The 15,465-nt window shown below is 51.2% G+C and overlaps 3 protein-coding genes across 3 annotated transcripts; 2 read left to right on the top strand and 1 right to left on the bottom strand.

The window, feature by feature from the left end:
• Positions 1-984: 984 nt before the first annotated feature.
• PMZ80_000979 (uncharacterized protein) lies at positions 985-2,367 on the bottom strand (the record flags this gene model as incomplete). The annotated part of the gene is made up of 1 exon (XM_064869428.1): positions 985-2,367. One exon carries the CDS (start codon positions 2,365-2,367, stop codon positions 985-987), a length of 1,383 nt encoding a protein of 460 aa, XP_064734925.1.
• Positions 2,368-3,971: 1,604 nt separating this feature from the next.
• Positions 3,972-7,352, top strand: PMZ80_000978 (uncharacterized protein; the record flags this gene model as incomplete). The annotated part of the gene is made up of 1 exon (XM_064869427.1): positions 3,972-7,352. The coding sequence occupies one exon, from the start codon at positions 3,972-3,974 to the stop codon at positions 7,350-7,352; it is 3,381 nt and encodes a 1,126-aa protein (XP_064734924.1).
• Positions 7,353-9,017: 1,665 nt separating this feature from the next.
• On the top strand, positions 9,018-15,212 carry PMZ80_000977 (uncharacterized protein; the record flags this gene model as incomplete). Its single annotated transcript, XM_064869426.1, has 1 exon — positions 9,018-15,212. One exon carries the CDS (start codon positions 9,018-9,020, stop codon positions 15,210-15,212), a length of 6,195 nt encoding a protein of 2,064 aa, XP_064734923.1.
• Between the last annotated feature and the right edge of the window lie 253 nt (positions 15,213-15,465).

Below are 15,465 nucleotides of genomic sequence, written 5' to 3'. Positions count from 1 at the left end.
ATCAACAACATCACGGGTAAGAATATCAACGAGAAACTTTGGCAACACCTGAGACTCCTGCACTACGCTTCTACTTCGTTGTGCGCTCTTTGATATTGCTTGAGAAGCTCAATGCAGGACTTCCATCGAGTGGTGTGCCTGTGACCTCAGTTTGTTTTAGCCGGGAGTGCAGCCCGCGCATCGACGAAGGCAAGTGACCTACTGCCAGTAGTGGTTGCTATAAGGACTTCTTAGGCTAGCGACTTGATCACAGCTGAACACGCGTTTCACCCTCCCTGTTCCCGCAACTTAGTATCATCTGCCCTCCTAGCTGATCTTTCTATCGTTCACATTTGTCTCAGGTCTTTGATGCGGCTCGTCCAACGTCCCAGAGCACTCATCTGCAGGTCACGCACGTTCCTCAACTTCGCGCCTGGACATCCGCGCAAACGCCTATCACCAACACCTAATCCAGGCTCCTAATGCTAGCACATTGCCCGCTGAAGTCCGATGGTTGCAATGCAGGTGACATTTCTACACTCAATGATTATACCTCTTCGTCTACCGGATGAACAACTTACTAGCTGTGTAGTTACCGACAATATATGGTACTGGGTAGCTTGTTCATCGGAAGGAGTGAAGGTTGCAGGACGAAGGGCTTTGCTTGGGTGTGTTAATCCGGGGTGTGGTGATGATGACCCACAGGTTTTTTCTTCGAATAAAATCGACACTCAATTTTGGTGCTACGATGACATGCGTAGCGGTCGTCGGTCAATGGCTAAGTGAGTTTGTGTACTCATCCGAGAGCGACCATGTATCATATTCCACGACGGCGCTGACGCTTAGGGAACAAAGGCGCGCGCAAAATCCCCAAAGTAAGGTAATGCTGACAGACACAATAGCCTTGCGAGCGAGTCTAATTACCAAGATCGCTGGCCGACGTTCCGTTGCCATTTGTCATTCAATCTAATCGATGCTCAACAACGAATGTGCTCGTTCCGCGATCTACCAGCCTCTCCATCTAACCCAGACATCCCTCACCACATTGGCATCCCCACTTTCCGAGTCAATAATCAAGGACCACCCGAACTGAGATCCGGTAATACAAGCATGATTCGGCCAGATCTGGACGCGCTGTCCATACTCCACGGGTAAATGCTCTTTCTTCGCTCTATCCTCCCATTGCAGCAGACCATGTTCCTGGCTTATCCGATCCACAATGACCCTACTCTCTTTGGTGTATGGGTCGTAGGAGTCTGGCATATTCCAGCCTGAGATCACGCCGTGACCACGATAGCTCTTGCATGGCTCACGCGCGAGTGCAATAACTCCCGCGTTGATCAGAGCCTCTGGGTACTCAGTGCGGTCCGGGTATGTTGAGCAGATTTCGGAGAGAATTGTGAATGCTATGTTGTCTTCGGGTTTTGCGCCTAGTTCACGGGACGATGCACTCACTTGCTGCATGTCCAGCGTTGGGTAGACGCCTGCGTGGATCTCGAAGGATATATTCGCTTCTTTGGCCTTTGCGAGTGACGAACGTAGAGCGTTCGCGGATGAGGTCGCTGCTGTATCTGGACTGTTGGAGAGGAGATTTTGAAGGGACAGAGCTGTGGGCGAGGCGCCGCAGGAGATGGAGAGCGGTGTGTTGCGAGTGGAGATGTAGTCCTTTGGGCAATTGTGAATGGCCGCTTGGGTGCATGCATCGACTTCGACTCGGAGGTTGTCCATTGCGTCCAGAGGGGAGTTACCGCCGTAGCTGAGACTGTTGTGAGAGTAGAAGCCGAGGAGGTGTAGAACGCCACGAGACTCAAGGGAGATAGTTGCGTTGACAAGGTCTTGCATGCGGGTTGAGGTTGGGGCTAGACCTGCTCGGTGGTAGCCTGAATCTGTCTTGAGAAAGACCTTGACTGTGGACTGCTCGGACTGGTTGTAGACTTGTTCCACGGTCTTGAGTTGTGTCAGGTCGTCAACCATTAAAATGAGAGTACCTGGACCCATTGATTGTAGGAAACGAGCGAGGCGTGGTATGTGTGAGGCACCGGGAGGAACACCGTAGAGCACGTTGACTATCGCTCCTTTTTGTTGGTAGTCGGCCGCCAGTGGCATGAGGTGTTCAAGCTCGGCCATAGTTGAACAGATCAGGCGGGCATCTTTGGTATTACGACCGACCTGCATCTGTGAGAGTTCGGTCGTTTTGTGTGTTTTAATGTGTGCTCGAAAGTCGACTTGCAACTCCTTGACGGCTGCCAGCATGAGGCCACAATTTGTTTTGAGCTTTGCAAGGTCCAAGATGGCACTCGGTAGTGGCACATCTTGGAGGGTCTTGCCCACGAATGCAGAAGTGAGTTGCTCTTTGCTGGGCATTGGAAAAGCCGCATTCAATTCCATGATGGTAGCAGGTCTGGGTCCGTTGATATCACTCAAGCAGGTGTCTTCAGGGGTTAAACTATGCCTTGAAACCTACAGTAGACTCTGACCAGGTACTTGCCTTGCAAGCCGTTTCGATTTTGATAGATAAACACCAGACGAGGGATGTTCACACTAATGGTTATATACAGATGTAGCTGACCTCGAGGACTAGAATCATACCTGATTATGTATGTACGGTCCAAGAATAAACTTCTCTCAGCGTTGAGTCACATTTGGCGCCCTATTTCACTACCTAGCTCTTCGAGATACCACCCTACAGCAACGCAGATCGGATTTCTGCGACGATGGTGGACGCCGCTTGGCACATGGTGAGCCTGAGGCTGTTTGGTCGGCTCGGATTGATCCGGTAGCACAAGACAAGGTGCTTTATTTCACTGTGATGTAACATGAACAAATATCGTACATTTTCGGAGACTTGAGGGACCGGATAATGTGCAGGACGATAATACATGTGGTCGTCGCAGCATTCCTTCTGCTATTCGGATTATTTTTCCTCCCATCTAGCTTGGCAAGCAGGAGCTGGTCCCGTTCTCACACGTGATTTCGTGTCACATGCAGTCGGGCTTTCCTGTTCCGGAAGCGTGTCTCGCAACGGTTCTGAACCTTGTCCATGGGTTAGTTCCAGGGGCGACCAGGCACCCTAGCAGCACTCTGAGCACCGGGAGTTTCAATCGCACAACAAAGCTTCTCTCCAATCCATACCTCAAGCGGTTTCGTTGCGCTCATGCCAAAAGTCCTTATTCTTCATCGCAAGGCTTGTCCTTGGCTGAGCTTCGGACACCAAGGTCGCGAGGAAGACTAGTAGGTGTCGGACTCTTCCCTTGGGCTCGATAGCCATCCACGGCGACGGCCTCTTCACCCTGCGTAAATGAACAACCATCCACGAACTCTACGCTCCAGACCGAAACTCCATACTTTCGAGCACGAGCGCCGAGATCTTACTAGCTTCTCATAGTCAAGCCTGATCAATCTTCTCGATGCTAAAATGCGTGGCTGCATGTTTTGTGGATGCTCTGCTGCACGACGTGAAGCGTTCCTGGACCCACGCATCTCGCCATTTCCCTGAACTCCGTGCTGGATACTATTCATGCACTTGTGCGACGAACAGACTGTACGCAGTTCTCTTGCAGGACACTGGCAGAACAGCATCCGTTCTGGTGCTTCTGCATTCCATGTTTTCCAACGCAATTCGGCTGAAGCAAACTATTCATCGAAGTCCGCTACTGTAAGTAAGGCAGAGCTAGTGAGAACACCAACCTAGTCAACCCACTTCGCTTACGATCCTATTTGAGATCATCTCGATTATTCTCCATCGAGTTCCTGCATTGTGGTTGATCGACTCCTTCTCACTTTACTTTGAGGGCAGACACCATCTGCTTCTAAACAGCTCAAGACCTGGGCAACGGCGACGCATCGCAGACGTGGTTACTTGTCTAGCATTTACTAGCCAGCCACAGCACACGACCAGTAAGCCGTGAGACGGGCACACAAGTAGTTATGCATGAACGATCTGCGGTCCGCTGATAGACATCGGCCTTACGCAGCCTACGGACAACAACAGCATGGCGACGCGCAGTCGCCATGATTCAGCTTACACGGTACAAGCGCCTAGGCATCCAGTGTCGACATTGCAAGAGCCTTTCGAAGAGTCCATGCTAGAGGCTGCCCACGATGAGACCGAAGATATCTACCCCGACCCTGTTACGAGACGGAACACCCTTTTAGAGGCCCCTGTATATACAAGAGTGGTGGCAGGAAGGTGGAAGCAAAAGCCTGGGGAGCGTTTCCATCCGTTATGGAAGCTCATAGCCCAAGTCTCGTTCGGAATACATCTCCTGGCTCAGGGCATGGCAAAGTCGGAGGATGAAGTGATGCAGATACTACAAGCTCATGTGGACGAAATAGATGGCTTCCTGGAGCGCACGACCGAAGACTTCGACCTTGCACAAGAGGACATACAAGAACGACTGAGATGTCTGAAGCTGCCTTTATCACACCTTGCCACCTTCGACAAGATGCTGGAGGACCGCAACTTCCGACTGTCCATTGTTGAGGGAAACGAGAAGATCGAGCACATTGTGGAAAGGACGTCGCAAGCCATGAAAGATTCTTTGAAGGATGTACAGAAGGGCTTCGATTCCACGAGTTGTCTGGAGAAATACTTACATGGACTCTCAGCTACGTGGCAACGACAAACTGTGGAGCACGAAGCCGTGTTCGTAGCAATGTTGGGCAACGTAGAGGGTTGGCGCAAAGCATTCATGTCTCTGCATATGCAAGGTAACAAGCTGGGCGGATCCCTCAAGAAGCTGACGGACATCATTAATGAAATGCAAGCTCGGGCGGGAGAAGTCAGTCGAAGGCTTTTGTATCAAGCTCGAGTGCAGCATCAACAAGTGATGGGAAGACCGACGGGAAGGAGTACGCCGACCTCGAGGTTCCAGAATCCCTCCAGCAAGCAATTACCTACCATCCGTGATCGGCCACTTCTACGGCAGTCAGCCTCTCAAGGCACAGTGAGGACGACACCGACAATGCGATCCTCCTCCCAGGACTCGTTACAGCAACAGGCCATGATCAGTAGGTCGCAGACACCACAGTACGACATGCCTACGCCACGTCAAGTCAGTAATTCCGCCAGCCCTCGCATCATACAAATAGGATCGAATTCACAAGTCCGAATTCAGTCGATGGTTCCTTCGCTTCTCGAAGCTGTTGCGCCCTCTCGAGAAACACTAGTCACCCTGAAATCTCAAGCAGCTGAAGAAGAGGAGCAGCCGGAAAGGTATTTTCCACCAGTGGAGCTCCCTGCGAATGTACCAGATGAGACCATGCGCACAGTACCGATGTCGAAACAGAACAGGCTCAGTGTCGGTCTAGGACTGACACAGGCTAGTAAGGCAGAAAAGCGCAATTCGCGCCTAGGTACATCTGCACTGGTCGACCTTCTCCGAACCAATCCAGTCTCAAGCGGAGGAGTCTCAACCTCACCAAAGCCAAAATCGCCAGAGGTGTCTCGGAGGACTACCAAGGTGGCATCAATGTCATCGCCACCACGCTCAAGTTCCATCAGCGACACAACCACGGCGCATACAAAAAACAACAAAATACAGCCAAAGAAGGGCGCCCAGCATTGGTTCGACGCCCTAGAACTTGATGACGATTTGCTCGAGAGTGACAAATACTCGGTACAGGAGCACCCTTCACCTCGGATGGCAAAAGTGGCAGCGGACCAAGATAAGAAGACGAGCGAACATGGAAGTGGTCCCAGCACGCCTACCTGGGCGGTTACTAGCTTCGCCCAGGTCGAGAAAAGGAAAGAGTTGTTGAAAAAGGGTGCCTTCAACTCACATCCACCAGGTGTACCATTAGGAAGCCCACCACTTGTCCAGGAGACCTTCCAAAGTCCACTAGCAGTAGCTGCGCCGCAGAGAAGGCCATCACATGCCTCAAGCACCGGTCAAATATCCCTGGGAGAACCTGGTCCCGAAGTGGCTGCATCGGAGGCCGGATCAGTTTCTGCGCGCAATAACCAAGCCATGAAGCGCGCATCCGCATACGCTCCAGAGGTCGTTGTAGAAAAGGTTCCACCTTTGCCAACGCCTAATCGGCAATTTGTTGCTGAAATGGAAGGGTCCAGTCCTGCCGTACCAGCCGTGCAGCAATCGTCGAGCTCAATTAGAGATGTGGTGATGGAGCTCGAAGCCCCTCTACAGTACTTCAATTTGGCCCCACGACCAAACGCGACACATCCAACGGCGATGGCGAAGACCCAAACGCAGCCTGCACACACGGCGGAGTTGGAAGCATACCAGCAGCACTTCAGGCTACCACCGCGGCCTGACGTAGCTATGCCAAAATCACCTGCCCACAGTGACGATTCGTTCAAGCCTGCTGTGCAAGTGCAAACAGATTCTGGTCAGTCAACAAGTCAGGAAACAGACGACGAAGAAGCGGAGAGTCAGCGGGACTCGGCAGTCGTTATGCTAGACCGATTTCTCGTGCCGGCTACTGCCGCATCCGAAAAACAGTCAAAGCTAGCACTCGACACCAAATCGATGCAAGATCAAGGCAAGCGAGTAAGTACAGGTGCAACTCCAGGCATCGACGGAGTTGGGGAGGAATTCTCTGATCTTGAGGGTGGGCCCGAACAGAGAGCCACCAATTTGTCCGTTTCGACGCCGAACGTACCACTACCTCCTTCGCCTTATGATGAAGAGACGGCAGAGGGAGTATTGGAGCCCACCCCAGAGCCAGCACAGAAGCCTCTCCAACATGAGACGCTTTACTTTCTGCCTGCACTAGCGTACATACCACCTTCACCTCAATTGCCACCGGACCCAGTCCTCCTCAAACGAGAAACTGAGACGCCGGAGGAGAAAACCAACCAGAAGACTGTCCTTGGCCCCACCCAAGCCTCTTCGCAGGAGCTCACGGATGAATATGATCCGTACAGAGCAGACGATCTCAAACCACAAACGACACCCATAATCGAGCCTAACACTACCACATCAGCAGCTACAACGACAGCCACTCTACACCAAAACCACAATTCCCCTCAACTAACAGACACACACGGCACTGAAGCTTGGGGCTCACAGAACCCGTGGAAAGCCTTTTTCACTGGCCAGCCGTCACCCGCAGGCTCTGGCCTGAGCATCAGAAGCATCAAGCGAGAGTCACTTGTCGACCAGCGACCACAATCACGCGATTCGGCTCAGTCGCCAGCGGTGCGTAGCTCTGCCTCGGGGTCTGGTCGACATCCTTTCCCAGCATCATCTGTTACATCGCCTGATGTAGTCAATAGTGCTAAGGAGACGGTGTGGTTCAACAAGCCCTTTGATGAGGTGAGGAGGTCAAGCCTTAGCCAGCCTGCTGGATCAGATGAGGTGCCGTCTCATGGGCAAGGGACAAAGGTGGAGGGTCTGGGCATCACGACGTGAGTGATGAGGTTGAACCAGAAAAGTGACGACTTTGTATGTACTTTTGTGAATATTAGGATCCGGTGCAATTTAGCGAACGTGTACAGAATGGATTATGTTGTGTTCCTCTGGGTTACTATGCAGTATGTGATGGAAGCACTTGCGCGTTTTCGATGCAATTGATATGATAGTAATCTGCATGAACAGCCTGCAATCGTAAATTTATTCAACAATTCTTGCCATTTCCCTCAGATCAGCTCGCACGAGAAGTTTCGCAGCAATGTTGCTATCACCTTCGGCAATCGATATTGCGACATCACGGCTTGCATGTCGCTTTAACCCGCCGACTGAGGTTTCGAGGTAAATTGTAGATAGCCTATGTAGCATCTGGCCAAAGAAGATACTGTATCCCAATATGAGGCTTGGCAACAAACGAGACAAGGCAAACGCCGGGTCCCCAAGTCGGCCCGGGGCCGAGGTTTACTTAATTAGACAAGCTTAGGCGACTGGTATTGAGAGGTGTGCAGCATGCCCTAGGCAATTAGATGTTATAAGCATAGTATCTGTGTCTATCTTCTGATTTTATGCAGTCTCGATGTCGAGGTGCATTTGCAGCCGAGAAAGCAAGTGGTGATTGAACGCGGTGCTGTAACAGCCTATGAGCAGCCTTTGATGCGGCGGGTTCGGCCCAGGATATGGGAGGCTAGACTCGAAGTATGGGGAGCTAACCAGTGTGGTCTGAGCGTATGGACGGCTCGAATCGACTCCGTCGACCCCCAAGCCACGAGCTGCGCTTGGACGTATTATTGACTCCAGCTCGCAATTCATTAATCCACTCATGCAGCACAAGTCGGCGCAGGCGAACCACCCATCTTTAGCAGATCTACCGGGCTTCGTTGCTTAACCAGAACTCGTCAACATCATCGACCACCTACACACCCGCGATACCTCGTGCTCAACATTCAGTAAATTGGCTCGTCGACATCAACATCGACATCGACATCACATCGACTGTGCCACATATCAATCTCGTATCCCTGTCATCTGCAGATACTCGACAACTCGGCACCCCGCCCTGAGCACAGCACCATGCAACCTGCCGTCTGCGGTGCGCCTCGATCCTACCATTCCACCACAAGATCGATTTCGCACTCAGCTGCACGTCAATCCGACTGCGACTACGCGCCCTCGAGTTCTTGACTGAACTTTCGAGACGGAACTGCGCCGCTAGATCGTGCTGCTGATCGACAGCATCCCTGCGATTTGAGTTACCAGCCGCACGCCAGGTTTCGGCTTTGTTGACTGGCATGGCATGTTGATGTGAATTTAGTCGAATCTAGTATTCCTCATTCGGGCGATTCGATTATTGCACAGCTGAGGTAAGGACCTCGAGCTGATAGTGTCTGTTGTAACGGCCGATTCCTGTCGCTGCTGTCGCGCCATCACTGTGCAACACGGTGTCGGCAGCGGCCAATCCACAGAAACATACAGGACTCGAAGCTAAACTGTCTTCAATCCTTAGTTGATGTCCTTGAGAAGTCTGTGAAGCCGCTGTGAAGAGAGGGAAATTGCGCCACGAGGTCGGGCGACTTCGGAGCCAGTGTTGACCTCGAAATCTCTGCCGATTCATCTTCGAGCAACATCGTCTTCCGCCAGAGTGCTGCAGTGCCGCCGCACACAGCTCGCATGGCCTCTCGAAAAGGCGCTGCCATGGTCGGGCAGACCCATCCTGCACCCTCTTCGAAGATCCCTCCTTCCGGCCTGCGCGCTAGATCCACTACGATCGCACCTTGGGACGAACCCGCCTCCGACCTTGCAAGAGATCCGACAGATATTGCACCATGGGAACAAGATCCGCAGGCAATGATTGGCGGCACCCGTCCATTCAATCAATCGTATTTCAACGATGCTCCAAGAGACTATACACCCCCACCGAGGCCGTATGTGAACAGCCGGCACAATTCAGAAGTAGATCCATGGGATGCGGAAATAGGCGCAAGAAGACCTTCTGTAGCAAGCAATGACACTATTAGTAGCATTGGTTCAAGGAATAGTGCTGCGAATGGCAAGGTATTCAAAAGGAAACGTCTGGACGCCTATTTGGGTGATGACGCGGTGAACGACAACTCTCGCAAAGGATCCCAGACAGTGCTGGCGCAGAATGATACATCATCTAGCAATGATGACAAAAACACACTGCGCAATAATTCAATACAGACTGCAAAGTCGGTTGAAGAAAGGCCCAAAACACCTCTGCCCTCGAGTAACGTGACGCCCTGGGATTATCAGAATTTCGAAGACGTCTCCAAGTTCGGTTCCGCACCAATACGGCAGGAATTAGGTCCAGAAACAAATGGCGAGCCGAAACAGCAATCGACCGCAAGCGCGATCAAGGGAAGGCTCCTTCCACATCGGCATACGAAAAGCAAGGATGATCCGCCTAAAACTTCGAACTTGGCTCCTCCTGCAATACCGCAGAGGCCTGCAACGAGTAGAGAAGTATCAAGCAACAATATACCAATTTCTCGCAACAGTCCTTACACCTCAACGCCAATGAGTTCAACATCGAACCTTCCAAGGACCCAACAGGTGCCCAGCAATCAAGAAAAAAATGGCGGTACCATCAAACGGAAGTTTCCTTTCAAGTTGGGCCTTCATAGGCATCGCGACAAGCAGCCTCCTACCGAGGATACCCAACCGCTGCCGCGAGAAAGCGTGGCACCCGTGCCAGGAGATGTTCAAGGAAGAGCTCGAGGTCTGTCCGGATCTTCGAAAAAGACATCAGTAATACCGACGACAGCCTCGGAAAAGAAGGACAGAGAGAGCAGCGTGGCATCGGTGGACACGATCAAAGGCCCAGAAATGCCGAAGATTGATAGGACATTTACGGCAAGTTCTGAAGCATCAAAAAGGAGTAGGTTGAGGGGTCTCGGGCATGGCAGAGTCCGAGATCGGACTATGAGTAGTGCTCAGTCACAAACTAACCAAGGCTCAATGAATAACGATCCTTTACAGACGCCGGGGATATGGACCATCGATACCAATTTCGAAGACCTGTCGGACATCCTGCATCAGCCACCAGGCCAAGATCAACTACAGGCGGTAGATCCCGAAGGGAAGCCCTTGCCCCAGACACCTGCCACGGAACCTGCTGCACCTGCGTGGGACGCCCCGGACAGCTGGGCCGTCAAAGGACAAGACGCCGGGATAGGGACACAACCACACGATGTCGCAGAATATGGCCTCCCAGCGATCGAGGAAGAGGACGGCGTGCATTATTTTATGCGTGTCTTCAGATCAGACGGCACATTTGCTACTTTATCAATGCTCATTAATGCTACGGTTGGCGAAGTGCTACAGTCGCTAGCAAAGAAGTCTGTATTACACGACCAAATCGAGAACTATCACCTTATTCTTAGGAAGAATCAGCTCTCGAGGCAGCTTGGCCAAGGTGAGAGACCAATAGCGATGCAAAAGAAATTGCTACTGCAGGCTGGGTACCAAGAAGAAGATCACATCGAAGAGGTTGGGAGAGAAGACAACAGCTACTTGTGCAGATTCACGTTCAGCCATGAGAAACAAACTGGCTTTGGAAGTGGTCTGGACAACGATCCAAGCTTCAACAAGATGCAGAAGTTCAGCCATGTGGATCTCTCCGGGAGATCAATGATTACGATACCGATCATTCTATACACCAAAGCTCCAGAGATCATATCGTTGAACTTGTCCCGCAACCTGGCTTTAGCTGTGCCTAAGGACTTTATCACCGCTTGTATCAACCTCCGCGAGATCAAATTTACGGGCAATGAGGCATGGCAGATACCTGCGAGTCTGGCTTGGGCCTCGAGGCTGAATGTGTTAGACCTTTCGAATAACCGGTTGGAGGAACTCGACCATGCAGAATTACACAAATTGACTGGTTTGGTCAGTCTGAAGTTGTCGAACAACAATCTCGCAAAGCTGCCGAACAATTTCTCGCACTTCCGGCAGCTACGGTCACTAAATATCTCCTCGAATAACTTCAAAGAACTTCCGGAGCAAGTATACCATCTGAAGTCGTTAGCAGAGTTGGATGTCAGCTTCAACAAGATCGGACACCTAGCCAAGATTTCGGCCTTGACGGCGTTGGAACGCCTGTGGATGACGAACAACGATCTAAAAGGACCTTTCAATGAAGGCTTCAGGCAACTGACTAACCTCAAAGAAGTGGACGTGCGGTTCAACAACGTGACAAACATCGACAACGTTGCAGGATGTCCGAACCTGGAGACTCTCCTCGTCGGTCACAATGCCATCTCGGCGTTCAAAGGCTCATTCAAAAGGCTTCGAACACTACAGCTTGACCACAACCCAATGACAGAGTTCGACCTCGTTGAGCCTGTTCCAACCCTCAACTCGTTGAACATTGGTTCTGCAAAGCTCGTCGATTTCAAGGACACCATATTTGACTACATGTCAAATCTACAGAAACTGATACTTGACAAGAACCACTTTTCCAACATGCCTTCGGGGTTTAGCAAGCTCACCAAACTACAACATCTCAGTATGGCCAAGAATCGGCTCAATGCTATTCCTCAATCGATAGGGAGCCTCGTTGAGCTCAAGCATCTCAATCTGCGGGAATGTAACGTCAGAAGTGTACCTGGAGAAATCTGGTACTGCCGGAGCCTAGAAATGCTCAACCTGTCTTCGAATGTGTTGGAGTCATTTCCTAGAATAAATGCAGCTCCACCTCCCCCGGAGGCACTGACGCAAATGCACAAGGACTCGAATGCAACTTTGACGCCCGGCCTATCATCCTCGCCCAGCTTTGAAGACCTAGGCAAACTCGAGGACTTCCAGAACCGACGACCCAGCCAAGTTTCGACTAGTATGCTGAGCATTGGCAGCTCGCCGGGTGGCGCAGGACGCAAAAATTCTATGGTGTCGATGTCCGGTACGCAAGGACGAAAGATGTCTCAAATCTCAAGGACGAATACAGAGTACTCGATGGCCACTGCTACACGAAAAGACTCAAACTTGTCACAAGCGCGGTTACATAATACCTTTGCGGGCTCACTCCGATACCTGTACCTTGCAGACAACAGGCTGGAAGATGAGGTGTTCCGAGAGCTTGTCTGGCTGCAAGAGTTACGTATGCTCAACCTTTCGTATAATGAGATCGATGACTTCCCAGGTGGTGTGCTGAAAAGGTGGCCCCAGCTGACAGATCTGTATCTGTCTGGTAATTCTCTCACATCATTACCGTCAGAAGATTTCGAGGAGAGCAGCAATTTGAGGAATCTTTACCTGAACGTGAACAGGTTCCAGGTGCTACCGGCGGAGCTTTGCAACGTACACAAGCTAGCAGTGCTCGACGTTGGTAGCAATTCGCTGAAGTACAACGTCTCGAATTGGCCATATGATTGGAACTGGAACAGGAATACCAACCTCAAGTACCTTAACTTCTCGGCAAATCGAAGACTAGAGATCAAGCCTGCGCACCAAAGCAGCCTGAATCAATTTGCGGCGATGAACGGTGGAGAGCATCGTGATCTGACCAGCTTTACGACTTTGAACTATTTGCGCGTTCTAGGTTTGATGGATGTGACGCTTTTGACGAATACTATTCCTGATGACAACGAAGATCGTCGTGTCCGAACATCAACTACATCAGCTGGAGCTTTGATGTACGGAATGGCCGATACTCTAGGCAAGAACGACCACTTGTCCACCTTGGACCTGCTCAAGGAGAACTTTAGAGGCCATGATGCAGAAATCATTGTTGGCATGTTCGATGGTCAGTCACTACAAAGTGGTGGGTCAAAAGTTGCGAAATACCTGCACGAGCATTTCGCCTCGAACTTTCAGACAGAATTGAACAAAGCGGACAGAGAGGAAGATTCACCGGAAAATGCACTCCGACGGTCCTTCTTGTCTCTGAACAAGGAGATGGCAAACTACGCTAGCAGTGCGATCGAGAATAGGGAACACAGGTTGCAAAATGGTCGTCATGCGTCTAGTGTTGCAAACTTGCTCAGCGCAGATGATCTGAACGCTGGTTGCGTCGCGGCTGTGATGTATCTCAATGGCCTGGACCTCTATGTGGCCAATGTCGGCGATATCGAAGCTATCTGCATTTCGACGAATGGTCAGTCACGCCCACTGACTAGTAAGCACCAGCCAGCTGAAACTGCGGAACGAGACCGAATACGCGCTGCTGGTGGCTACGTCTCGAGACAAGGCAAGCTCAACGACACAATAGAAGTCAGTCGCGCCTTTGGCTACTTCAACGCCATGCCTTCTATCATCGCTGCTCCGTCCACTCAGCATATGGCTATTTCAGAGACCGATGAGTTGATCGTCATCGCTACGAAGGAATTCTGGGATTTCGTAACAGTTGATCTTGCTGTCGATCTAGCGCGGGCCGAGAAGGCCGACCTTATGGTTGCAGCGCAAAAGTTGAGAGACATCGCTATCGCGTTTGGTGCCCGCGACAAGATCATGGTGCAAGTTCTAGGGGTGACAGACCTGAGAAAGCGCAACAATCACAAATTCCGTGCTGGTAGTTTCTCCATGGCAAGGGAGCTTAGCTCAGACCCAGACAACCAGATCTTTACAAGCGCCACACGCAAAAGGAAAGGTCGAGACCAAGTTGCAGATTCGGAACTCGCACGAATGGAAGAGCCCGAAGCGCCAACAGGAGAAGTCGCTATCTGCTTTACTGATATCAAGAATTCTACTGCACTTTGGGAAATACTGCCTGTGCCTATGCGTGGTGCTATTCAACTACACAACCAACTAATGCGACGGCAGCTCAGGATCGTGGGCGGATACGAAGTCAAGACGGAAGGCGACGCATTTATGTGTTCGTTTCCGACTGTGACGTCGGCACTACTTTGGACTTTCATCGTGCAAAACAGTTTGCTTGACCTGCAATGGCCCACAGAAATAATGGATACAGTGCATTGCCAAGAAAAGTACGATGCTGATGGGAATGTCATCTACCGTGGCTTGAGTGTTCGAATGGGTATCCATTGGGGACGGCCTGTGTGTGAACCTGATCCAATCACGCGACGAATGGACTACTTCGGGCCCATGGTCAACAAAGCCGCTCGAGTGTCAGCAGTCGCGGATGGTGGTCAGATCTCTGTCAGTACAGATTTCATCTCCGAGATAAGAAGGACATTAGAAGCTTTTGCTGAGGATGACGATAGGCGAGACAGCGTAGGCAGCAACGACACAATGGACGATCCCGTGGCGGTGCAGATCCGAAAAGAGCTTCGACAACTTAGCAGTCTAGGCTTCGAAGTGAAAGAGCTGGGTGAGAAGAAATTGAAGGGTCTCGAGAATCCAGAATTCATCTACTTGATGTATCCGCATGGTCTCTCTGGTCGACTCGAAATTCCACCTGGCGCAGGTGACCAGCCAGCCAATATGGGGCCTCAAGACAGGTCCGACCCTGCCGCGCTCGAGGAAGGGAGTACTCTTGGCAAAGGCTTCGATCTTTCTGAGGTCTGGAAGCTGTGGGATATTGCGCTTCGACTTGAGATGTTTTGCAGTTCGCTTGAAGATCCTGATAGGACGCAAGGACTTAGGAAGCCTGAGATGAGTTTGCTGACGAACATGAAGGACCGGGGTGGTCAGGTTGGGGACCAATTCATGATCAATCTCCTAGAACATCAAGTCACCAGAGTCGAGAACTGTGTTTCTGCTCTGCAGGTAAGGCATATGATGATCCCACTCAAGATGGGTGTCAGTCTAGCTGAACAAGCGAGGCCGATTCAAGATATCTTAGCTCAGATGGCAACTATGCTGGAGAAGTACAAGGGAGTAAACCCTGAGCAGAAAGGGTCAATGACAAGGAAGGTGCAGGAGTTGGATGAGAGTGACGACGACTAGAGGCAGCCGGACATATCATCGCTTCTTCAGACGCGACGACATACGATACATCTACCATGCGATCAGTCCCAGAAGGGCACGACAACAAACACAATTGGCAGGCATAGCCGGGCCATTGTGTGAGCGGAAGGACATCAGATGCTGTTGCGGCAAGCATGGACCAAAGATGGAAGCAACTATGCGCGCAATCGGTGCAAAGCTGCATCTTATGGTACCGCATGACACTAACGAGGAGACTTCAGAGATAACAATG

Source organism: Knufia obscura (assembly GCF_036327395.1).
Source record: "Knufia obscura strain CCFEE 5817 isolate CBS 148926 chromosome Unknown scaffold_1, whole genome shotgun sequence".
NCBI lineage: Eukaryota > Fungi > Ascomycota > Eurotiomycetes > Chaetothyriales > Trichomeriaceae > Knufia > Knufia obscura.
The sequence above is the reverse complement of the archived record's forward strand: the minus strand, read 5'-3'. Positions and strand labels throughout refer to the sequence as shown.